Genomic DNA, 26,438 nt, shown 5'->3' with positions numbered 1-26,438 from the left:
AGAGTGTGCAAAGCTGTCAAAGCTGTCATCAAGGCGTCATCAAAGTGTGGCTATTTAACAATTTTGGTTACTAGATGATTCCATATGTGTTATTTCATAGTTTTGATTTCTTCACTATTCTACAATGTAGAAAATAGTAAAGAAAAACCCTTGAATGAGTAGGTGTTCTAAAACTTTTGAGAGAGAGAGAGAGAGAGACAGGTGTTTCTGCGCATGAGTGTAGCTAGCCAACGTCGCTATGACATCGTCTACAAGTGTGATCGGGGATTTCTATTATCGAAGCAGTTTCTGCCTATCTTCATACTGGACTGTTTTTGCTAATATCTCTGCATGGGGTAAGGTTAGTTGCCATGGCAATTGTAATCTAACGTCACTTCCGTTCGTTTTAAAAACCTCAAACAGTATTTGCCGTCGTCCTGACTGAGGTAAATAAACTGAATGGAGAAAATTCCCGTTTCTCTCAGCCATCACCTCACCACCCAAGAAGTGAGTTCAACAACCTAGTTAGCTTTAGAAACATTTCTCACCCAGGAGCTCGAGACAATGGCTGAGTCTATGCGCTCGAGCATGCCGAACGGCGGTGCGGCATCGAGTCGACATGAGAAAAGTTTGGGGCTCCTCACAATCAAGTTCGTGACTTTACTCCAAGAGGCGAAGGACGGCGTACTTGACCTGAAAGTGGTCAGTTGTCGAGCTTGCTTCTCCTCATATTTGTCACTATATATGCAATGTTATGTCGGTGTTTTCCCCATCATCCAGCCAGAGAAATTGGTGTGAAATTGAACAAAGCCAAAGCAAGGTCTTGATTCACCAGTCATTCTTCTGACCAAATCTCAGATTGTCAATGTGTTATAACGTCTCAAGGTCATTTCACAGTGAAGAACGTTTTTACATTTGGAAATGAACTAGCCAGAAAAGCTTGCTTGCTAGCCAGCTAGTTAGTTGCTGGCACACTTTCATTCTGCCAGTTTTCATTTCTGTCAAATGCCTTACTTTATATCTCCCCACTTAAAGGCAGATAGATACCTAGCAAGGCAGCTAGCTGTTTGGCTCCATATCTAGCTACCTGTTGTCATTGTACCATAGCTATGAAATAATGTTTTCTGGACATGTATGTTATGCAACAAGTTACTTAAACTGTTAATGCGACCAAGATGATCACAACTGGGACACCTGGCCATCCCTACTAACCCCACTCCCATCAGAGTCTGGTTCCTGACAAGGTTTCCTTCCTTTTACAGTGACTGTAATGATTGATTGATTGATTAATGCAGAGTAGACTAGGACCACCTAACTTACTACCCACCTGGACAACCTGGCTGTTTGAACTGGCTGTTTTCAACTCCTTCACTGATAAGGAGTTTGGACATTTCCCTCTCTACTTGCGCGCCTCAGCAGGCTGTTTACTCAGCAGGCAGGCAGGCAGGTTCCCTCCCTCCTTCCATTGTGTGAAGTCTACTTAGTCTTCATGTGCCAAGTTTTGGTTGGTTTGTGCCAAATCTGAACCTGGGGGGGGGGGGGGGGGGGGTAGGCATATATACACAGTACTCAGTAGTTTAATTCTACACAATAGAAAGCAGCTTCATCATTTCCATGTGTTTGCATGGGTTTTCATCCCCAATGTATTGTGACTACAGTTTTCCTCAAGATTAGTTTTCTCAGTAATGGTCTCTTCAGGTGTCTGTCAGTATTGTCTAGTTTTTAAACACGTCTGTTGTGTCCATTGACAGGCTGCAGACAGCTTGGCCGTGAGACAGAAGAGGAGGATCTATGACATCACCAACGTGCTGGAGGGAGTGGGCCTCATCGAGAAGAAAACCAAGAACATAATTCAGTGGAGGTGAGTTGGGCGGCTGCCTGTTGTCTGCAGGGTCAGAGTGATTGAAGTCAGTCACTCTGGATGGTGTTAATTTCCATGCAACACGTAAGGGAAAGGAATGCGAAAAATCACTACACATCCAAATGCCCTACACACACATTCTCCCATTCAAACCCCTTCTTTCATCCTGTCCCAGAGGGGAGAACCTGGGCTGCCAGACAGCGGAGGTGCTGGAGCAGGTGGAGGTGCTGACAGCTCAGCTGTGTGAGCTGGAGGAGCAGGAGAAGGAGCTTGACAGCCAGAAGGCCTGGCTGGAGCAGAGCATCAAACACATGAACGACGACCCCATCGCCAGCAGATATCCTTCAACATGAACTCCCTCGCGCTGTGGGGGTGGTGGGGAACTGTCCCATTAGGTTGCGTGTGTTACTGACCGTAAGTCACTCGTGTAGCTCGAAGTTTAGCGTGAATCATGCATTTATTGGTGGGACGTTTGTGAGAATTTGAGAAGGAGGATTCGGTCTTAATTTTGGAATTAGACAGGGTGAAATATGAGATGGGTTTTGTCTGTTTCTCTTATACCTGTGTTCTACCTCATCTATGCTGACAGTGATTATGTCCCTGAAAGGCCCCCCTACTTTTAACGATGAACTCAAAGGAGGAAATCCCTTAAATGTAAGGATGGGATTACATACATGAGTGTAATTAGCATGTCAGATCAGTTTTAGGCTCTTTGTTGTTTAATGCTCTTGGTCTAGTTTTTCCAGTTTAAACTGATTATCACGTCAGTCTTTCCTGCTCCACTTCAGTCTCTCTCCCCATTTCTTTCCTTAACACTGCCCACGTATATGTATGTGACCCACGAGGACATCTGTGATGCGTTCAGCGGGGACACACTCCTGGCGGTGGTCGCTCCCTCAGGAACACAACTGGAGGTACCGGTGCCTGAAACGGTATGTCATGTGGTGTGCGAGGGTGGATATTGGAACAAAGTCAAGCGCTTTATACCTATTTCACACTACTGAGCTAAGTCGAACCAAGCTAAGCCATACTGGGCTGGACTGTTTACGCATCCACCATAGTTGGTTGAACTGTACTGGAAAGGATGATGTGGAAAGAAACTATCCGAACCAGAGCAGTTTGTTTTGGGTCGACACCATTTTATGAAAAGGCTATTTGGTGTGCAAACTGTCCCCATGGTCTCCTAGGGTCAGAGAGGCCAGAAGAGGTACCAGGTGAATCTAAGGAGCACGTCAGCTCCGATCCAGGTGATGCTCATCAACAAAGAGTCTGGTTCCTCCAGACCCGTTGTGTTCTCTGTGCCTCCCCCAGAGGACCTGTCTTCCATGCCTACCCCACCCACCACCCCTGCGGACCTGCAGAGGTTCCCCCTGCCCTCTGACTCAGCCCATTTCCCCAGCCCTGTGACACACCACATCTCTGAACACAAGATGGCGCCACTGCGGAGGTACGATGAGGATCTTACACCCTCCTCCACCCCACCAGATATACACATGGGTAAGGAGGACTACTAGGCCATTCACTCAGGGCTCACATCATTTGTGAAGATATTCTACAAATTACTGGTGGTGTTATCTTAGATTCCCTTCTGATTGCTACAGGCTAAGGATTTTAGTGACTTTAAAAAAAAAAGATTGTTATTGTCATATCTGAAATCAACAGCTGTATAGATGAGGAAGTAAGAGCAATGGGAAGTATTTGCAGCATCAAATCCCGTCATGCTCCAGACTAATGCCATGCTACTGTTTTGTTCCTCTTCCCCACCTGTAGAATGCCACCCCCAGGCGACTACTGGTCTAGCGATGCAGCAGTTGGTCGGCATGCCAACAGGTGTCCAGCAGCAAGGGGTTCTGGGAGGACACTTGGGCCAGGAGCTCCAGTCCATGCTGGATGTGGGCAGCCTTCTGAAATTAACCAACACAGGAGACCACATGAAGGAAGAGAGAGAGGGTGAGTGAGTGAGGGGGAGGTGAGAGGGGGAAGTGCGCAGCCTGCTGAAACTAACCAACACAGGAGACTAGCTGGAGGTGGAGAGATAATGTGAGGGAGGGGGGTGTGAGGGCTGGGAGGTCTCTCCCTCAGGAGAGCAGCTGAGGGAGGTCTGGAACTGGGAGGGTGGCCAACTGGTTTGGATGGGGGCTTGTATTAACATGGCTTTACTCCCTGTGTGGTATACTTACAGATAAATGTTTTCTGTGTTTTTTAGGTGTGGCTGACCTAATAGATGAGCTAATGTCTTCTGATGGTAAGCATTAGGGCTGAGAGTCTAAAGATCCTATCTGGCTGCTCTCAATATTCTCTCTCCAAAGACCATCAAGATATACACGTTTAACAGTGTGAGATTTGAGTTTTCTCCTCTCTATTTTGTGTTACAGTGTTCCCTCTGCTGCGACTGTCTCCCAATGCAGGGGTGGACTACAACTTCAACCTGGATGACAATGAGGGAGTCTGTGATCTGTTCGACGTCCAGATCCTCAATTACTGAGGGACGAGCGGGCGTCACGTTCGTACGAACAGCGGGGTGTTTCTTTACTTTTCCCTAGCGTAGCAGAGGTTCTTCTGTCATGTTTAAATTTCCTAATTTAAGCCTACATTGAGTTATTCGTGCACTACCTATTCTGAAGCCAATGGTTGTATTCCTAATAATATCCCTTTGGCATCAACCTTAAACACTCACATTTCTGAGCCCCTAGATATCAGCGACCTATTATGACCTCTTATTCCCAGCCCCTCAGTCATCTCTAGCTATGGCTCTACCAGCCATTACTATCTGTCCAAATGTGAATTATGAAGAATGTAGCAACTGAATGTATCTGCCAGAGGATGATGAGGATTTGATCCGCTGTATGACAGTAATTGATCTCCCTTTGTTTATACCAGGAGTCGCAGTGCTCAAATGGGGGTCCTGAGGGAAGTTTCTCATTCATGTGTGAGGGGAATACATTGAGAGTCCAGACAATAATACAGCCATATTTGAGTCAGGTGAAGGGAAAACCCTGCTACATTCTAGAGGAAGATTACAGTTAGCGAAGTGCCTGAGTGGATACTGCCATGTGGCGTTGTTGTTGACTATCCAATGCACTTGTTTAGATGCATCTCTGCATCGTCTTTGTTTGGACGACCAAAGTATTTTCCACAACTGAATCACATTGCGTTGACGCCCGGGTTCCTCTTTTTCTGTAGATCCTTTTGATATTTAACACCTCATAGTCGTGTTCATTGCTGACATGGACACAGTTATTGACGTTTCCGGTCGTGGAGATGCTTGTTGATCCAGTGTGATTGTATGTAGACCCGGATGTCTGTAATTACGTCAGGTAGTATTGATTCTCACTGACTCGATGTCTTCCTCATCTCCACCATGCAATGTGAAGCGTCTTTCTGAACTCGATCTTACTCAGTCTTATTTAACTGAAGGCCTAACTGTATGGATGTTACTGTTTTGCTTTGTAAATGAATGTGACTACTAATATTTTAGGCTTAAATATGTTATTTCCCTTAACTAGTTATATTTGAATAGATGTATAATAGAGGTTTTTTTAAACTTCAATGAGAGAAAATGATTCTTGGTTGTAGTTATTTTTTGCAGGACTTGAAGCTGTTCCAACTGCCTTATGATAATTTGACCTGCCGTATGACAATTGGTCGGAATTTTTATAGACCAGAATGGTGCCTTGTGTGAAGCGCAAGGCTTTTGTATATTTCTAGTTTCTTGTCCTAATCAAAGGAATATTGTTTTGTGTTTTTGTTATATTTTGTATATTTGCACATTTTGTTGGCCCAAAGTTTTATATTAAACACATTCAATTGCTGTGGGCTAATGGTCATGTACTGTTGAAAAGAGTTCTTATGCAGTAGGTTGTATATTTGATTACCTGTCAATAACAGGAATGTTACCCTGCCATAAACATTTTACTGATGGTAATAACAAACACCATCTTAAGTATACATTTTGAGTAAATAAATTACGGTATCTGGTCCATAGACTAGTATGACATTCAGCTGTCCTTGCTTACTATACACTTTCTGAGTAAGAATGATGTTTATTTGTTGACATTGTACAGAAAAAAAAAGTAAAAACAAGGCATTTCAACAAGCTCAGATTGCAACCAAAACATCAACACTTTGATAGATCACTTTGAATAAAAAAAAACAGAGCAGGTTAAGGGTCATAAACAGTCAAAATCATGTTTTTCACAAAATTGGATATTTGGATGAAACCAGATCGAAGTATGAACATTTGATTAGGGTGTCGGCAAATACAATTAAAAGTTTAGACTAGTTACTGGCTAGCTAGGTCTTCAGCCAGCATGGAATTAAAGAGGGGGAGGAGTCTTTCAAAACTGACACAGTTGTCATGTCAACACATCTGTCAGTGCTGCTGTGAACCTCATCACAAGAGACATGCCGAATGGCAGATGTAAAAGATTTGACATTATTGATGCAATTTCAATGTTTGAGTTGGTTTGTGTATCACCAAATTAGCTTGAGATGATTTTACTGCAACACTGCTCACTGCATCCAAGTTTCTTGACATAGGAATTTCAGTAAGTAAGATCCCTGCCCACTCAGCCTGTCTTTTCAACATTTCTGATAGAGTACTTTTTCTCAAATTTTGAGCATTTCTATGCCAAGTATAGGTGATATTTTAGTCACTCAAAAGGCTATTTTACATGTGAATCAAAATAACTGTTCGGAACCTTTAACAACTAACAAGTTTTTAAAAGCCGGTCTCAATCTTGCTGCTCACTCACAAGGGGGTGAATTTCTGAGGTGGTAGCAGACAAGGAGCTGAATAATAAATGTACTGAAACAGATTTCTTTAGGGTGGAAAGAGTGGGGATGTTACTCAACATTTTGTCCACAACAGAGGGTTTTGGCTAAGAGCATTGACTGATCATGTAAAAATGTGTGTAATAAACAGAGCAGATGTCTCAGGTTTTTTGAAAGGCTAACTGGTCTTTAGCAGGTGAAATAATATTTTGATTTTTCCTACCACACTCTTAAGGCAAATGAAACATGTTGCAAACTGAATATTACGAACAATGTCTCTGGGTCTTTTGATGATGCTGGTATTTAGTGTCTTTAGTTTTGAGACTGAGGGATTGACATTGTTCCCAGGGCTGACATCTTTAGAGATTCCTCTGATCCCTAGAATAGTACTTTAGAAAATAACACCCCAATAGAGTACTTCTGTTCTGGCACCGGTGCGTCAATCTAAGTAACAATACAATCCCCATCAAAATCTGTCAGTTTAAGCTAGAGATATGTTTTTTGTGTGGGCTGTGTCTCAGTTCATTTCATCCGCCTATGTCGAGGTTCTGCATCTGCAGTAGAAAGTTAGAGTTTACAGTGCTGTTTGTCAGACCAAGAGGCATCCCGAAAATTGGTCTTCTCACAAAAACGTCTTTAGTGTCTGAACGGTTTGGCCTTAAAAACTTTTATCACCACTCAATAGAAATGGGAGACAGACTCTCACAAACACGTTTTACTCTAATTCCCCCATGGGACTCGTCTAAAGGTAACCCATACAAATGTATGGAGGTAGTTTTGTGCCCCAAAAAATAATATATATATTTCCTGCGATTTAGGACAGACACTTCAAAACCTTATTCCTTATGATACATTTTTTAAATTGCCTTTTTTTTGCCATTTATGAATGTGTTATTCAATGCGTTTCTATAGGCCATAGTAGTAAAGGCCAAATTGAAAAATATTTTTGGGGGATACCTAAAGGGGTCCTAAAATGCTAAATCAAATATCTAAATCATCCATGGTATGACGTTCTTAAAACAATTCCATATGTTAGCTGAGAACTATTTTTTTTACCCATATTTAACCCCTTTTTTTGGCACTAAACTAGTTCCATATACAGTGCCTTCGGAAAGTATTCAGACCTCTTGACTTGTTCCACATTTTGTTACTTTACAGCCTTATTCTAAAATAGATTAATGTTTTTCCTCATCAATCTACACACAATATCCAATAGTGACAAAGCTGTTTCAACAAAGTACTGAGTGAAAGGGTATAAATACTTATGTAAATGTTTTTGCTCTGTCATTATGAGGATATTGTGTGTGGATTGATGAGGGGAAAAAAAACAATTTAATACATTTTAGAATAAGGCTGTAACCTAACAAAATCTGGAAAAAGTCAAGGGATCTGAATAACACATTACTAAGTACCACTCTCCATATTTTCAAACATAGTGGTGGCTGCCTCATGTTATGGGTATGCTTGTGAACATTAAGGACTGTGGGGGGGGGGGGGGGGGGGGGGGGGTCAGGATGAAATATAAACGGAATGGAGCTAAGCACAGGCAAAATCCTAGAGGAAAACCTGGTTCAGTCTACTTTCCACCAGACACTAGGAGATTAATTCACAGGACAATAACCTAAATCACAAGGCCAAACCTACACTGGAGTTGCTTACCAAGAAGACCATGAATGTTCCTGAGTGGCTGAGTTACAGTTTTGATTTAAATCTACTTTGAAAATATATGGCAAGACCTGAAAATAGTTGTCTGTCAATGATCAACATCAAATTTGACAGAGCTTGAAGAATTTTGAAAAGAATGAGCAAATGTTCCACAATCCAGGTGTGCAAAGCTCTTAGAGACTTACCCAGAAAGACTCACAGATGTAATCACTTCTAAAAAGTATTGACTCAGGGGTGTGAATACTTATGAAAATGTTATATTTCTGAAGCAGGTTAGGTGAAATGGGTTACGTTTAGAATAAGGGTTAGGGGAAGGGTTAGCTAAGATGCTACAGTTGTCACTGACGCGACTCAAAAACATGCAACCTTTTGGATTGCTAGACGGTCGCAGATTACACCCACCCATCCTCTCTGACCAACCTCCCTAGTTTTGTTTCTGTCTAAAGTAACTAGATCATTTGTAGGTATCACGTCCTGGAGGTGGTCAAAAATACATATAATATGTTTTGTATGGCTCTGAGGTCAGGCTGACCCACCCCACATACGCAGCTGTTTTTTTTGGGAGTGGAGAAGATTGACCTGTTTTGGTAAGTCGTGGCTGACATTTTGAGTAATGAGTTAATGAGATTGAAATTAGCGGCACCACCCATCCCAGAGGACTGCTATTGGCACGAGTAACTTGCTTACATTTGATATGTTCCTCCCAAAAAAATAAACATACAACTTCAAATAGCCATTTTCTTATCTCATACGATTACAATGTACCCTGGCCCCACTGACAAGTGTGAGCTCCCCAACATGCTAGGCCAATCAAGAGGGTGTGTGTGCGTTCTGTGCAACAGAAGGTCATTATCCCCTATAACTTCGCTTTAATTAACGTCTGGAACTTGTCGTTGTTTTGATAGAAAAGACAGGAATGTAAACACTTCGCTATTCCTGAGGTCATTGTCAACCACATGTCTGAGGACAAGGGCTGGTGTCGAAACAAAAATGTGGTTTCAAGATGCAGGGTAGAGCATGAATCTACTAGTTTTTTTATGCTAGATCCTTTCTGATAACTGGAATGCTTCTCCTTAGCCTAATCCCATCTGTTTGTGCTGTTTTGTCACTTCCCCTTGACAATGACCATAGGAACTGGCACGACAGCACCTTTACAAACAGATCTGGGACCAGGCTAGCCCTTACCCTTCCCCTGGTTGGGCTCAATAATTCCAGAGCAGCAGATATATAGTTTTAATGATACTAAAGCATCTGGTTATACAGCACTGATAGCTTCTTAATACACTGAAGCAAGATTATGAATCAGATCTTTTAGCCAAGTGATTGCTTCCAGTCCCGCTGTGTTAAGGGTGAGTAGGCCTCCGCTGAGTTTGTAGATTGGACAGACTTCAAGAATGTGGTGCAGGGTTTGCGCCACCCCACAGGCGTAGAGTGGGCTTTCTTTCATTCCCCATTGGTGGAGGTTGGCGAGGCATGGGCCGTGGCCAGTCCTGAACCTTTTGAGGGTGAATCCCTCCTTCCTGGGGAGGTTGAAACCAGGGGGCTGTTGCGTGGGGGTGGGAATGAGGTGATTATTTGTCAGGTCCAGTAACTCCCATTGTGTCCAGGTCAGATTTCTGTTGAAGTCATCATTGGGTGGATCTTTCCAGACTGGCTTTCTTGAGGGGAGGCGGGTATTTGGTGGGTTGAGGAGGTCCTCATGCTATAGAAGTGCTAGAATCTCATGTGATACAAAGGTGTTAGCCAAAGAGATCCTCTCTCTCTCTTTCTCTCTCTCTCTCCCACTCTCTCCCTCTCTCTCTCTCTTCTCTCTCATATGGAGAAGGTGCTGGTTTCCTGAGAGGCAGTGTTGTGAGAGTTGAAGGACATCTCCGTTCCTTCGTCCTCTCTCTGCGCCCCCCTTCTCCTCTTCGTCCTTTCTCCAAATGCCTTGGCTGCTTTCAGCGCATATTGTCTGAAGGAGGACCCTAGGAAGACATAGAGTAGTGGGTTGAGACAGCAGTGGGTCAGAGCCAGGCTCTCAGTGACCTGCGCCGCCCGGTCCAGGGCCTTACTCACACCACAGTGGGTCACCAATGTGTAGACCGAGTCCATCGCCCGACACATCTTCACCGCGTTATAGGGCAACTGGGTGACCACGAACAACCCCACCACGACCAGCAACACCTGGATAGCTCTCCGCCTCCTGCCTCTGCTCTCCTCGGGCAGCCGCTTCAGCACACGCCCCACGCCGACGTAGCACCACATCATAACCAGGAGAGGAACCAGGAACCCCAGTAAGACCTCAACCACCTCCAGGCAGGCCTTGACCTCCCGGGCCAGACTGGGCGGGTAGACGGCCATGCAGACCCTCCTCCCGGGGGTCTCCCTTACTGTAGAGAACAGAAGATCGGGAAGACCTAGGAGGAAAGCCACAGCCCACACCCCTAGGCAGACCTTCCCACAGTGCGCCCGGGTGAAGACCCTGCCCAGCTTTCCCTGGTTCCTGCCCTCCGCTCTAACAGATGCTAGGTAGCGGTCCATGCTAACACAGGCTAGCAGCAGCATGCAGCAGGTGAAGTTGATGGCGTAGCAGGCCGAGACCAGCTTACAGAGAGGCAGGCCCAGCTCCCAGCCCAGCGCCGCGTCTGCAGCCCAGAAGGGCAGGGTGAGGAGGAGGAGGAGGTCGGCTACGGCCAAGTGTGCTAGGAAGGCTTCCGTCATGGTTCTTCTCAGACGTTTGTGGTAGGCGTACACAGCTAGCACCAGGGAGTTCCCGGCTAGCCCTACCACCACACAGGCTGCGTACACCACAGGGAGGAAGAGGCCAGCGAAGGAGCGCACGTCAGCCTTCTCACACACGGTGTGGTAGTCCTCGTAGCTGTAGTTCAGGGTGAGGTTGTTGTGGTAATCATAGTCATCCTCTTCGGTCAGATCCATACTGGAGGAATATCTGTAGGACAAAGCAGGAAGATTACGATGGAGCACTGGAAGTCAGTGGTACAGAGGGTCTTTAAAGGAATTCACCTTGTTCAACCTGGTCTGTGCAGCAAATTCAAATCAAATCAAATTACACTGGACAAAAATATAAACGCAACATGCAACAATTTCAAAGATTTTACTGAGTTTACAGTTCATTTAAGGAAATCAGTCATTGAAATAAATTCATTAGGCCCTAATCTATGGATTTTACATGACTGGGAATACAGATATGCATCTGTTGGTCACAGATACCTTTTTAAAAAAGTAGGGGAGTGGATCAGAAAACCAGTCAGTATCTGGTGTGACCACCATTTGCCACATGCAGCGCAACACATCTCCTTCGCATGGAGTTGATCAGCCTGATTTTGGCCTGTGGAATGTTGTCCCACTCCTCTTCAATGGCTGTGCGAAGTTGCTGGATATTGGCGGGAACTGGAACGCGCTGTCGTACACGTCAATCCAGAGCATCCCAAACATGCTCAATGGGTGACATGTCTGGTGAGTATAAAGGCCATGGAGGAAGTGGGACATTTTCAGCTTCCAGCAACTGTGTACAGATCCTTGCAACATGGGGCCGTGCATTATCTTGCTGATATATGAGGTGATGGCAGCGGACGAATGGCACGACAATGGGCCTCAGGATCTCGCCACGGTATCTCTGTGCATTCAAATTTCCATCAATAAAATGCAATTCTGTTTGTTGTCCGTAGTTTATGCCCGCCCATACCATAACCCCACCTCCACCATGGAGCACTCTGTTCACAACGTTGACATCAGCATACCTCTCGCCCACACGACACCATACACGCTGTCGGCCATCTTCCCGGTATTTCAATTTTTTAACTAGGCAAGTCAGTTAAGAACAAATTCTTATTTACAATGACGACCTACCCCAGCCAAACCCTAACCCGGACGACGCTGGGCCAATTGTGCGCCGCCCTATGGGATTCCAAATCACGGCCTGTTGTGCTACAGCCTGGAATCGAACCAGGGTCTGTAGTGATGCCTCTAGCACTGAGATACAGTGCCTTAGACCGCTGCACCACTCGGGAGCCCAATTTACAGTTGAAACCGAGATTCATCAGTGAAGAGCACACTTCTCCAGTGTGCCAGTGGCCATCGAAGGTGAGTATTTGCCCACTGAAATTGGTTATGACACCGAACTGCAGTAAGGTCAAGACCCTGGTGAGGACGACGAGCATGCAGATGAGCTTCTGACAGTTTGTGCAGAAATTATTTGGTTGTGCAAACCCACAGTTTCATCAGCTGTCCGGGTGACTGATCTCAGAGGATTCTGCAGGTGAAGAAGCCGGATATGGAGGTCCTGAGGCCGGTTGAATGTACTGCCAAATTTTCTAAAACGACATTCGAGGAGGTAGAGAAATTAACATTTAGTTATCTGGCAACAGCTCTGGTGCACATTCCTGCAGTCAGCATGCCAAGTGCACACTCCCTCAAAACTTGCGACATCTGTGGCATTGTGTTTTGTGACAAAACTGCAGATTTTAGAGTGGCCTTTTATTGTCCCCAGCACAAGGTGCACCTGTGTAATGACCATGCTGTTTAATCAACTTCTCGATATGCTACACCTTTCAGGTGGATGGATTAATTTGGCAAAGGAGAAATGCTCACTAACAGGGATGTAAACAAATTTGTGCACAACATTTTAGAGAAATAATATCTTTGTACATATAGAACATTTCTGTGATCTTTTATTTCAGGTCATGACACATAGGAACAATACCTATTGTGTTTATATTTTTGTTCAGTAGACATTGAAAAGGAAAGGAAAAAGAAAGGAATGTTAACACCTCTATTTCCCTGAGTCATTGTGTGAGGGGACAACGGTTTGTCACACCCAAGGGTGGGTGTCGAAACAAGATGTGGTTTTGAGATGCAGAGTTGAGCATGAATCTACTAGTCTTTTCATGTGAGATCCTTTCTGATAACTGGGATGCTTCACCTAGTTAGCTGGTCTCAATAGTGCACTTATTTCTTTTAAATGCATCTTTCATTGAAACATCTCAATGGATTTTACAGTAAAACAGATATAGTCAAATAAAATGCAAGGCATAAAAAGCTAGAATTACATCAGGCAGAGAGTGATTATATGGAGACCAGAGAAAGTTTGGGCCACAGTCACTTCACTATCACCTTGCTTTTTCCTCTGCTTGCTTTGAACCCTGTGTGATCTCTATGGGATCTCACTCTGATCCAGTCCAGTGCACAGTCAGAGGAAGATGAACGAGACCACACACACACACACACACACACACACACACACACACACACACACACACACACACACACACACACACACACACACACACACACACACACACACACACACACACACACACACACACACACACACACACACACACACACACACACACACATTCCACGGGTCCAGGTGGCGACGCTATCGAATTGCCATTTGCTCAATCTATCCCAGCTCTTTCCGTTGAGTCTTTTTGCAAAATCCCAGCTCTTTCCGTTGCGTCTGGTTGCAAAATCATTGGGGGCTGTAAAATGTGTGAATGGAATCTAACTTCTTACTCATACAGGCAGAAAAGTGGGGTTAAACTCCTGTGCAGCATAGGTACCATAGAGGAGTTAAAAGAGCCACAAATGAAATGTAATGTTATAGGTAACAGGTGTAATATGTGTATCATCCAGTAGGGTATGTGTGTGTTATGCCCATCCCAGACATTCTCACCAGTGATGGACCAATAATAACAGACACTAAAAAGAAAGAGTTTCTCACCAAAACGCTATATATACATTTTCAGAAATGTTAGCTTTTATCATCTAAAGAAATTATATAAGAGATTGGTGTGTTTTTTCCGCTATCTAATCATGGCAGGAGGATGTTTTTGTTTAAAATCTGTCACTGAATGGTTTCGTTTCAGAGAGACAAATAATCGTGTTTCTCTGCAAAATGCTATATATCCACCTCACTCTCAGAGACATGAGTAGTACTGCTAGGTTTTACACAGTCAAATGTAACAAATAGCTACATTCTTTTGGAATAAAGAAATGATACATTTATGACATCAATATACGTATGTCTATTTAAAAAAAAAAATATCATTACAGTAGTATGAGGTAAACATTTGACATTTTTGTCATTTAGCACAGTGTTTCCCAACCCAGGTCCTCAAGTACCCCCAACAGTACACAGTTTTATTGTAACTCTGGACAAGCACACCTGATTCAACTTGTCAACTAATCATCAAGCCCTCAATGAGTTGAATGAGGTGTGTTTGTCAAGGGCTACAACGAAACTTTGTACTGTTTGGTGTACTCGAGGACCAGGGTTGGGAAACACTGATTTAGTAGAGGATTTTATCCAGAGGGACTTACAGTAAGTGCATTCATCTTAAGATAGCTAGGTGAGACAAAAACACATCACAGTACAAACATTCCATTCCAGCTGAAACAATGGGTACATAGCGTTTTGTACAAAATCTATTAATAAAAAATCTGAGAACGGTCATATTTTACACACATGAAGGTACCCATAAGTCATTTCTGATGCACACATACAAATTGGTGGATATAGCATTTCGGAAATTAAATAAATAAATCAAGCTGAAACATTCACCTGGATTTACTCTACACATTTGGGGAAAGTGTATGACATACATAGGGTGTCTTTGTTTCTTTATACTGTATACCTGTCTCTCCACATCCAGTCATATCTTCAGCCAATCTATAGTCAGATGCTTTTGCTCGCTAAGGAACATATCAACTACTATACAGCTTCACAATGTCACTACCAGGAATACTTTATCCACAAATAAGTAAGCCTTACCGCCTCTGCTTGTCTCCTCTACTGCAGTGAGCTGTAGCTACTGGTCTGTATCCTCTGTTGGGCTTTTGCGAACTCTGACTCATAGCACATCACAAGGAGGGTGTTCTTTTTTGAGATTGAGGGAGGGAGAGAGAGAGAGAGAGAGAGAATGACAGAATGAGAATGAGAGGGGAGGGAGAGAGCAAGAGAAACACACCTAATTTGCTCAATCATAACAGAGTACAGCATTCTTACTAATATAACTGGGTCTAGAAATCATATGGGGCTTACAGGCTTGTAATTTGTGTTACCAAAAACAAAAGTACCGGTAAGCAAAGTCCTAACTTATTTTTGCTGCCACAAACTCTCTCAACATCTGCTGTCATGTATTTGTGGTCGGATAATTGAACAGCTCTGGAGAAGATGAATTTGAGTGATGGTGAACCACACCGCAAAATTAAAGACCTAATTCATTTCATTAGATATTACAGCATGAGCTCTTTCAAAAAGTTATTTCATAAATGAAGAGATGACAGCGAAAACGCAAATCAGATGTTAGTGCAGTGAAAAACAAGAGAGAAATAACCAACAACAAACCGAATTGTCAATGTGTGTGTAAATCTACGTGCTAGCTGACAGGGATGTCAAAGCTTTCACACTAAGTTGTAGGCTACACAAGGGCAATTTTTTACTTTGTGAAAAGTGGTCAAAGTTTTTGTCTTGTTTGGAGAACACAAAATATTACTCTCCTGTGAGTAAGGACACAGAGAAACAATTCACAGAAAATAAACCACAGTTTCCGTGACTTCATGAATTGTATAGCAATATAAAGTGCAATGGAATAATAACGGAATAGAGTTAAGCAGTACAATGGCATAATATTACAATATTGTCATCATTGATGTATGTAAACGCAGCAAAAGACCCTGTCTTTCCAAGATAATTCGTAAAAATCCAAATAACTTCACATATCTTCATTGTAAAGGGTTTTACACCGTTTCCCATGCTTGTTCAATGAAGCATAAACAATTAATGAACATGCACTTGTGGAACGGTCGTTAAGACACTAACAGCTTACAGACGGTAGGCAATTAAGGTCACAGTTATGAAAACTTAGGACACTAAAGAGGCCTTTCTACTGACTCTGAAAAACACCAAAAGAAAAATGCCCAGGGTCCCTGCTCATCTGCGTGAACTTGCCTTAGGCATGCTGCAAGGAGGCATGAGGACTGCAGATGTGGCCAGGGCAATACATTGCAATGTGCGTAGTGTGAGACGCCTAAGACAGCGCTACAGGGAGACAGGACGGACAGCTGATCATCCTCTCAGTGGCAGACCACGTGTAACAACACCTGTACATGATTGGTACATCCGAACATCCCACCTGCGGGACAGGTACAGGATGGCAACAACAACTGCCCGAGTTACACCAGGAATGTACAATCCCTCCATCAGTGCTCAGACTGTCCGCAATAGGCTGAGAGGCTGGACTGAGGGCTTGTAGGCCTGTTGTAAGGCAGGTCCTCACCAGACATCACCGGCAACAACGTCGCCTATGGGCACAAACCCACCGTCGCTGGACCAGACAGGACTGGTAAAAAGTGTTCTTCACTGACGAGTCACGGATTTGTCTCACCAGGGGTGATGGTCGGATTCTAGTTTATCGTCGAAGGAATGAGCATTACACCGAGGTCTGTACTCTGGAGCAGGATTGATTTTGAGGTGGAGGGTTGTCATGATCTGGGGCGGTGTGTCACAGCATCATCAGACTGATCTTGTTGTCATTGCAGGCAATCTCAACGCTGTGCATTACAGGGAAGACATCCTCCTCCCTCATGTGGTACCCTTCCTGCAGGCTCATCCTGACATGACCCTCCAGCATGACAATGCCACCAGCCATACTGCTCGTTCTGTGCGTGATTTCCTGCAAGACAGGAATGTCAGTGTTCTGCCATGGCCAGCGAAGAGCCCGGATCTCAATCCCATTGAGCACGTCTGGGACCTGTTGGATCGGAGGGTGAGGGCCATTCCCCCCAGAAATGTCCGGGAACTTGCAGGTGCCTTGGTGGAAGAGTAGGGTAACATCTCATAGCAAGAACTAGCAAATCTGGTGCAGTTCATGAGGAGGAGATGCACTGCAGTACGTAATGCAGCTGGTGGCCACACCAAATACTGACTGTTACTTTTGATTTTGACCCCCCCCCCCCTTTGTTCAGGGACACATTATTCCATTTCGGTTAGTCACATGTCTGTGGAACTGATAAGATAATTTAGTTCTCAAGGTATATAACCCAATTGAATTATATTACTCAGTCTGCAAACCAGAATTTGTCAGATCCTGGTCGAATGAAACAGACGGAGGCCCAGCTACAATAGATAGTCAAAAAGGTTTATTCACGGGAACGTCCTAAAGTCAGGAATACAAAACAATGAATTTTATACTGACTTCACACGCACACACATGCATACAAACAGACGCACACACATGTCCTGCTACCCAGCCGCCAGGGATTAGTGACCTTGTCCTTGAGACATACTCCGTTCTTTTCCCAAATCTCTAGTCAGGTCGGCACCAAGCTCAGACAGTCTGTGTTTATAATACCATTACCCTAATTCTGACTAGGACTACACATTTATTGATTATGATGTTATACATTCTAATCACTTCCATACAATTATATGTTTCAGGGCGGAATATTTGAATCATTCAATTAACCGATAATTCTCACCTAACAGGAACTTATTCAGTTTATGTCTCAGTTGTTCAATCTTGTTATGTTCATACAAATATTTACATGTTAAGTTTGCTGAAAATAAATGCAGTTGATAGTGAGAGGACGCTTCTTTTTTTGTTGAGATTATGTTTTAGCCTATGAGCTAGAATTGCATTTTTAAGGATGGATTATGGAGGGTTCAAAGAGTTCAGGACTCGAAATTCTGTACACGTGTTTGTTGATATTGGATCAAGTCTTTATCTGTGGGAGTACATCTTTCTGTACATTTCCATCAAGTTAAGGCTGAAGTATGTTGTTCTGTAAATATTTATCTGCTAAGGTTCTGCTCTTTGGCCAAGTGTCTACACTGCACTAGTCTGGGATCCGAACTGATTCACTAGTAAAACAGAGCACATCAGCTTGGATTCCAGGCTAATGCGGCACCGCCCAAAGACAGCACTGAGGTGATTCACTGCTCTGTTAAGTTGCAGACAGCTGGTCTTCTAACTCTGTTTTCAACATGTGTATATTCTCTCACTGCCTCCCTAAATCTACCTAAGTTTCAACTGTTGATTGGAACTTGTGGAGATATTGCAAACGTCCACGATGACCTTATCAAAAATCAAAACATCTGGGGTTGTGATGCTTCTGGATTGAGTCAAATCTCTCGTAATAACCACAGTAGGAATAAATTGGATTGTGTTCCTGTCCTGTATATACATTTCTATTTAGTAGAACAGACATATAAAACTGTTGAAAGGTTTGCTATGGTAAAATATGCAGTAACATTGAGCATTTGACAGAGAATAAAGAGACGTGAAATTATTGACTACTGAAGCAAATACATTGAATGCGTGTCTTGAAATGTTTGTTTCCTTTGTTTTAACTGTGATTTAAGGCTTTGAATAACATTAAAATACAGAGTCGATTCCAGGAACATAGCAATACCCGACAAGTTTGGTGAGCTCAATGTGATTTGTTTTACAGAACAATCAGAAAATAGTGAATTGCTTTCCAAGTCCAGCCCCAGACCATTATTCCATTATTCCTCATCCACCAAACTTTACAGTTGGCACTATGCATTCGGGCAGGTTGTGTTCTCCTGGCATCCGTCAAACCCAGATTTGGCAGTCCGATGGATGAATCTGTGTCAAGTCTCACACACCCAAATAACTCTCTGCAGCTGCCACCACAACCTCAATTTTCTGTGACTTACGTTCCATCCCTGAAGTACAGTTGATAACCATTGCTTTAAATGCAAAAAAATCCAATCTTACTGGAACATATATCACTTGTTGACCTATCTCTCTGTACTAGTAGACATACTACTCACACCACTCCTTTCAGGATCCCTCCCACCCCAACCCATCTTCCTCTACTTTCTTCACTGCCTCAGCATATGACAACTTCTGCACTACTCTAACCCTGGAAACCTCAACCTGCCTCTCTCGTAACCCAGCCCCATGGGCACCCTTACAATTAACACATACCACTACTTTCCCCAATGCTACTCATTCCTTTGTCTCATGCCCTTCTGCATACTTCTCACACCTAGGAACCTCCCTCCTACACACTGCTCCCACATGCCCATAAGCCTGACACCTGTAACAACGTAATGTATTAGGATATTATTATTTGACCCTGTTGGTCATCTATGAACATTTGAACAACTTGGCCATGTTCTGTTATAATCTCCACCCGGGACAGCCAGAAGATGACTGGCCACCCCTCATAGCCTGGTTCCTCTCTAGGTTTTTTCCTAGGTTCTGGCCTTTCTAGGTAGTTTTTCCTAGCCACCGTGCTTCAACACCTGCATTGCTTGCTGTTTGGGGTTTTAGGCTGGGTTTCTGTACAGCACTCTGAGATATCAGCTGATGTAAGAAGGGCTTTATAAATAAATACATTTGATTTGGATAACTTATATATCCTAACATCACTTTGTCAGACAGAGATTCAACATCAAAACTCAGAAGAACAGACAATGACTCTTGTTTCACCACTCACGCCACCCTGTCTGCGTCGCACCAAACGACGAGCATCCCCTTCAGTTGGTCAACTTTTACATTTACTGCTACCCCAGTAATCACTCCTTTCAATGGTGCCCTTTTCTTGAGAGCAAAACAATTCCACAGCACCCAACTCTGTTTTCACCCACCCTGAAACCACAAATGGATCAGCCAAAAGGCAAGTTTCCACTTTTTCCCAATAAAGCTTTGGGCTCCGAGAACTTCACCATACCTACCACCTACGATACTTTGACCTCATTCACTTCCATTTATCCTCCTGTCTTCAACTCACTCTGCTTACACTTTCTACTTTCTACCATTCTTCTTTAACAAACCAAATATTTTTTTTCCGGCATTTTTAACCAACTCAAGCTCACCCTCTTCCTCCCTCTCTCTCTTACACCTCCTCTGCCTCTCTTTTCCCCTCCATTCCTCCTCCGTATTCCAAGTATACATCTCCTTACGATAATACTGCATTTCTCCTGACATACATCTTGTTCTTGCCTTCTCAAGGGACACCATTTAACCGGCTGTCACAATCTCTGTACCATCAGCACGAACCCCTCGGGATGTAGTGCTCAACAGTGCATCCCACGACCAAAGCAGATCTGGCCAAAGCCAGGCTAAAACAGCCACCACCCAACTGCCAAGCTAATTATAATCAGGTGCCACGCTCTCTCCTGGCCAGCAGATGTAGCCAATGAGAAGGAATATACCGGCCAACACACACACACCCTCTCACTGCATCGCATGATGTACACTACATGACCAAAAGTATGTGGACGCTGCTCGGCTCGTTCCAAAATCATGGGAATTAAAATGGAGTTGGTCCTCCCTTTGCTGCTATAACAGCCTCCACTCTTCTGGGAACATTGCTGCTGGGACTTGCTTTCATTCAGCCACAAGAGTCTTAGTGAGGTCGGGAACTGATGTTGAGCGATTAGGAACGCAGGCTGCGTTCCAATTCATCCCAAAGGTGTTCTATGGGGTTGAGATCAGGGCTCTGTGCAGGACAGTCAAGTTCTTCCACACCTATCTCAACATTTCTTTATAAACCTCACTTTGTGCATGGGGGCATTGTCATGCTGAAACAGGAAAGATTCAGAAAACTTTAATGTCCTCAGAGAGGCAACACATCTTGCAGCAGTCATAAAACATATCATATATAAAAATAAATAGCAAAGGATATTTACAAGCAAATAGGCAGGGTAAGTGCAGTTTCATAGTGCAAGTGCTAAGTTTAATTAGTCCAACATTTTGTTAAGTTGCAGAATTGCATTTGGAATAAAAGAGTTCTTGGTCTTGCTATTTTTTTTAACCTTAGGTAGTCTGTACGTGCAACCAGAGGGAAGGAGCTGGAATTCAGGGTGGAGTGGATGGGAAGAGTCAACCGCTATTTTATTCGCCTTATGGAGGGCTCTGCCCAGGTAGCGAGATGACAGTTCTTGCTGACCATCTATTTTCTGTGCAACCTTGATATTCCCAAACCACCAGGTCAAGCAGTAGGACAGAATGTTCTCAATTAATGATTTCTAAAAGAAAACCATGATGGTTTGATCAACATTAAAAAAGTGCAGTTTCCGTAGGAAATACAGTCTCTGCTGGCCTTTCTTAAAAATAGCGCCAGTAACCTGTTCTAGGGCAGCTTGCTGTCAATGACTAGTCCAAGGTATTTGTACTCCTCCACTATTTCAATGGGATCACCTTTTATCTGTGATGGTGTGTGCATGGTAGTGTTCCTTCAAAAGTCAATCATCATGTCCTTTGTTTTTGACGTATTTACTTTTAGATGGGATGACTCACACCAGACAGTAAAATCATTCAGAGCCGGTCCGTGCTCCATCTCATCCCCTTCGATAAGACTGACCAAAGCAGTATCGTCAACATATTTGATCAGGTGGCACCCTGGGAACTGGCTCCGGCAGCTGTCTGTATACAGTATGTATAGTACTGGTGAAAGAACGCTGCCCTGTGGGGTTCCAACTGAAGTATTGCGCACCTCAGAGAGTGTGTTGCCAACTCGTACCTGCTGAGACCTATCAGTTAGGAAGTTGGTGATCCATGTGATAAGCATCAAGTCCGAAGTCTCCTCCCAGTCTGTTCTCAAGGATCAACGGATTGATTGTGTTAAACGCAGAGGATAAATCTGCAAACATGATACGCAAATGGGTTTTACTGCCCTCCAAATGCATGTACACCAAATGTAAGAGCGAGAGGATGGCATCATCTGTCTCTCTCTCTGACTGGTATGCAAATTGGAGGGGGTCAAGAAGGTGTCTGGTGGTGTTGATTATCTCTGCCTTGATGATCTTTTCAATAGATTTAATCAAGAGAGAGGTAAGAGCAACAGGTCTGTAATCATTTGAAGCAGATGGATGAGAGGTTTTTGGGACACGTACAACAATATATTTTTTCCATAGAGATGGAATTTCCAATGTATCCAGGGACCTCTGAAAGATAGAGCAGAATACACCTCTCAGCTGAGTGGAACAGTGTTTCAAGACACGACCACTTATGTTATCAGGCCCCGGGCTCTTTCGCGCTCCAGTGCTTTTGAACACTCGTACGACTTCCTCATTGATGACAAGCGCGCTCTCGGTTGCCATGACATCCTCCTCCAGACAGGCTGGGGGAGCAGGGGCGCCCCCTGTATCAAAGCGGGTGAAGAACTTGTTTAGTTCATTGGCTGTAGAGAGGCACACCCTCTCGTCCAGGCAGGGATCGATACGTTGCCTCCCTTTGAAGGGGGCGTTTGCCATATTCTTAATGCCCAACCAGGCAGACCGAGAGTCTCCCTCTGACATTATCTGTTGCATCTTATCCTTGTACTGGCATATCGCCTTTTTTTATCCCTTTGTTCACCTATCTCTGTACCTCTTTTCTTTCGAGTGGATTCCCGGTGCTAAGCACCACCTTCAATTCTTTGATCACCCATGGTTTATTGTTAGGAAATATCTTACAAGTTTTTTTGTGGAGATCACCAAATCAACACAGAGTTCAATATAGCCAGACATTACTCGTTCAGTTCATCGGATGATTCTTCAAATACACTCCAGGAGGTACAATCAAAGCATCCCTGCAATTGATCACTACTGTCATTGTCCCACACCTGTATTTGTTTTTCTACCACCTTCTCCCTTTTGAGTAACTGTCTATAAGTTGGTTAGGGAAAAACAGTGTTAAGATCTGATCCACCCAAGGATGAACACGCTTTGGGGACCGAGCCGTAACATACTGTAAGTCAATGATCTTATTTTTCCTTGTTAGGCAAGTCACACACTGGGTGTAAGTACTCAAAGTATGATTGAGTGTGCAGCTATTGAAATCCCCCATGATGAATTCGGGCGCATCAGGGGAAATCGCATCAAGCTCTTGAGTGATGTAAAAAATGATGTCAGCTGCATTGACACTGTTTGCTCTTGGATGGATATAAACAACGGTCAGAAAAAGCTGGGGGAATTCCCGGGTGAGGTAGAAGGGGCGCTGCGACACTGACAGTAGCTCTATATCAGAGTGCATCCTTTTTTTCCGAGACAATCATAGTTTTACACCATCTATAATTTATCAGACCACAGACTCCGCCTCCGTGCTCCTTACCAGTAGCTTCACTGTCTCTGTCCATACGAGTGATAGTGAATCCGTCAGGCATAGGCGGAAATCCCGGGGGGGACGGGGGGGACACGACCCCCCCATCCTGGGAAAATATGATTTGTCCCCCCCAATCTATCACTGTAAACATAACTATGTAATTTCAATAATATTAATAATACGCAATGAAAGCAGTTGTGCTGATTATAGACACTTAATAGCGCCTTTTTAAGTTTCAAAAGATTGCGACCACCCCGCCCTTTGCCTCACAATGGTTTGATCCACTGCCAGTTCTTTAGCTGGCAAGGTAATAGAGGGTTCGTATCTACTGTCCGAAAGGCACATGTACGTAACTGACGTGAGGTTAATCCAGTCAATCGCGCCATAGCAATGTTTACATTTTTATGTTGGCAGGGTTCACACACTAGCTGAATTTGCAGAGCTAGCGCGCAAACTAAAGCAAACATTAACTAGCAAGCTAGCTAGTACCTATTCCATTAATGTGGCGTCGTCAAAGATGGAATCTTTGCTATCGTCAATTTATTCCAAGATCAGCATGCAGCTTTAGTGCTTCAAAGTCCCTGTGATAAGGTTAGCTATAAACTGAAGTCCAAACTGAACAGAACTACACTCTCTTATACCATTGTCTTAAATATATTTAATGGTCTCGTTGCAAAAGCTAAATTGTCGCTAGTGAACTTTTTTACATTTATTTTATTTCACCTTTTTTTTTTTTTAGATTATAGCAAACACCACAGAAACGGAATTGGTGCTCGCTAGCTTTACAAATTCAGCTATTGTTGGAAGCCAGCCAATATGAAACAAACTATATTAAAATTAGAAAAGGTTGTAGCATATGTTGTGTAAATGTGTGTGTGTGCAGCTAGACCGGCCAGCCAGCCAGGTAGAAAAATGGCAGAAAAAAGTAAAAAGACGGACATCAGAGTATTTTTCAGTACACCAAAACGCAAAGTAAGAACTCTAGTAGCCTAATATCTCAAAGACGAGTTGATAAAATGTTCATAAGAAAGAAGTGAAATGCTAATGGAATGTTTCACAATGATGTCATTAGGCAGAGCAGGCAACAGATGGCACACAGACAGCAGAGCTGGGGACAGATAGGCAGGGACAGACTGGCAGAGACAGGGAGTCTCAGGTAAGTTTGTTGAGTCTTTGTTTGGCAACATTATGAAAGGTTCTCAATTTTTTTTACTTGTAAAATAGGGACATATTGGAAAATGCCATGGATACCCCCGCTCTCAACTTAAACTGATGACTAAACTAAGATTTGTTTATGGCAATGGTATTGCTGTTGTGATTAATTGTGTAGTTTTGGGTACCGGTAGTTAGGAGTACGGCAAACACCTTATTTCTTTTCTAGGAGACAGACTGAGTCTGTGAGGGTGGTGAAAGGGAAAGAGCCAGGGAGAGAGACTTCAGAGAACAATGTCACAGCCACGGCAGGACCAGGTGTCACCCTTGTTGCCAGCAGCACCAGTATAGGGGACAGTGGCACAGCATTGTCCAGTTACCTCAGTGATGGCACAAAACCATATCAGCCACACCCACAATTTTTGAACCGCAAACTCTTGCCAACAGAGTGTTGACGTTTCAAGAGGCCCCAAAGCACAGAATGAAATTCTGAACATCATGGCCAATACAATCATTCGAGGCATTGCAGCTGAGATTAGGTCTCTTCCGATTGTACAATTTTCATTAATTGTTGATGGTACTCAAGATGTCTCTGGTGCTGAACAGGAGAGTGTCTTTTTGCATTATGTTGACCATGACCTTGTCCCTCACGAGGAGTTTATTGGGCTATACAGGGTGTCGGAGACAACAGGCGAGGGCATTGCGAAAGTGGCAACTGAAGTGTTGTTGAGGCTCAATTTGCCCATGTCTGGCTTATGTGGGCAGAGTTACGATGGTGCCTCAAACATGGCAGGAAAATACACAGGTGCACAGGCAATTGTGAGAAGGCAGCAGCCATTAGCCCTCTATGTCCATTGTGGAGCACACTGTGTAAATCTGATTACACAGGCTGGCTGCTCAGCCTCCCCACTGATCCGGGATTCCCTTTCTTGGGTCCATCAGTTAGGTGTCCTCTATGGCCAGTCAGGAAAGTTTAAGAGCATGTTTGAATCAATTGCCACGTCCAAAGAAACACATCTGCCCACCCGGAAACCCCTATGTCCAACAAGGTGGACTGTGCGGAATACTGCTATTAGAGCTGTGCTAGGGCAGTATGAGCGGGTACTAAGCAGCCTAGAGGAGAGTAGTTTTTAGTACATGACAGTACACGACAGTACACTTACAAATTATTTATTTCATGTTATTTTATTTAGAATTGCATACTTTGTGCGACATACTTGTCCATAGCTGCTGTTTGAAGAGTTGAGACACTGACTGAAGGATATTTTGTTTGATTTATTTGGGTTTTTCATTGAAGTAGTTATTTTGCTTTTAGAACTGTACTTATTTTAAGCTTTTTGTTCTTGTAAAGATATTGTAGTAGACTCAGGCCAGTGGCACATTTAATGACTATATAAATGTATCAGAAAAAGTCAAATTAAAAGGTCAATTCAATACGGAGACTAACTTTGTGATGGTTCTCAATGGAGATTATTTTAGATGAGATCACACCATGTTCATTGTATTTATGAAAACTACACCCATACAGTGTACAGTACCATTGCTACCTACTGGCCTTTCTTGATATTGCTAGTTGTAAGTACGAATACCTGCATACATACTGGACTGGTAAGGAGCAATGCTATAACTATTATTAATAGTAGTATTATAATGATTTAAACATTTGAACAAGTTGGTTAAACCCTTCAGTTAACTACTGTACCTATCAATTATTCAGTTGTAGGAATTATGGTTCCTCAATATACATTTAACATATTACAACGTAGGCTATGTGTTACAGCACTACTTTTGGTGTCCCCCTCAGGAATTGCTCTTGAGAAAATGTAATGTAATTGTCCCCTCCAAGGTTGATATCAGATTTTCGCCCCTGCCGTCAGGGGTGACTTCAGAGTCGGGCATCGCCTCCGACTGCCAAGTTTCAGAAAAGGCCATCACACAGGCCT

At 43.5% G+C, this 26,438-nt stretch overlaps 2 protein-coding genes across 3 annotated transcripts; one reads left to right on the top strand and one right to left on the bottom strand.

Annotated features, from left to right (window-relative positions):
* Positions 1-262: 262 nt before the first annotated feature.
* On the top strand, positions 263-5,651 carry e2f5 (E2F transcription factor 5). 2 transcript variants are annotated; one of them, XM_071362324.1, is made up of 8 exons: positions 263-681; positions 1,731-1,840; positions 2,016-2,177; positions 2,664-2,772; positions 3,028-3,337; positions 3,611-3,790; positions 4,047-4,085; positions 4,216-5,651. In XM_071362324.1, exons 1-8 carry the CDS (start codon positions 544-546, stop codon positions 4,323-4,325), a joined length of 1,158 nt encoding a protein of 385 aa, XP_071218425.1. In that variant the 5' UTR covers positions 263-543; the 3' UTR covers positions 4,326-5,651. The 2 variants fall into 2 exon arrangements, with proteins under 2 accessions (XP_071218425.1, XP_071218426.1); XM_071362325.1 differs by having other exon boundaries at positions 318-486.
* Positions 5,652-9,499: 3,848 nt separating this feature from the next.
* On the bottom strand, positions 9,500-15,166 carry ackr4a (atypical chemokine receptor 4a). Its single transcript, XM_071362323.1, has 2 exons — positions 15,057-15,166; positions 9,500-11,210 (listed from the first exon to the last, which is right to left on the bottom strand). Exons 1-2 carry the CDS (start codon positions 15,137-15,139, stop codon positions 10,091-10,093), a joined length of 1,203 nt encoding a protein of 400 aa, XP_071218424.1. The 5' UTR covers positions 15,140-15,166; the 3' UTR covers positions 9,500-10,090.
* Positions 15,167-26,438: the final 11,272 nt, after the last annotated feature.

The sequence above is a fragment of the Salvelinus alpinus genome, chromosome 23, assembly GCF_045679555.1.
Source record: "Salvelinus alpinus chromosome 23, SLU_Salpinus.1, whole genome shotgun sequence".
NCBI classification, from domain to species: domain Eukaryota; kingdom Metazoa; phylum Chordata; class Actinopteri; order Salmoniformes; family Salmonidae; genus Salvelinus; species Salvelinus alpinus.
The sequence above is the reverse complement of the archived record's forward strand: the minus strand, read 5'-3'. Positions and strand labels throughout refer to the sequence as shown.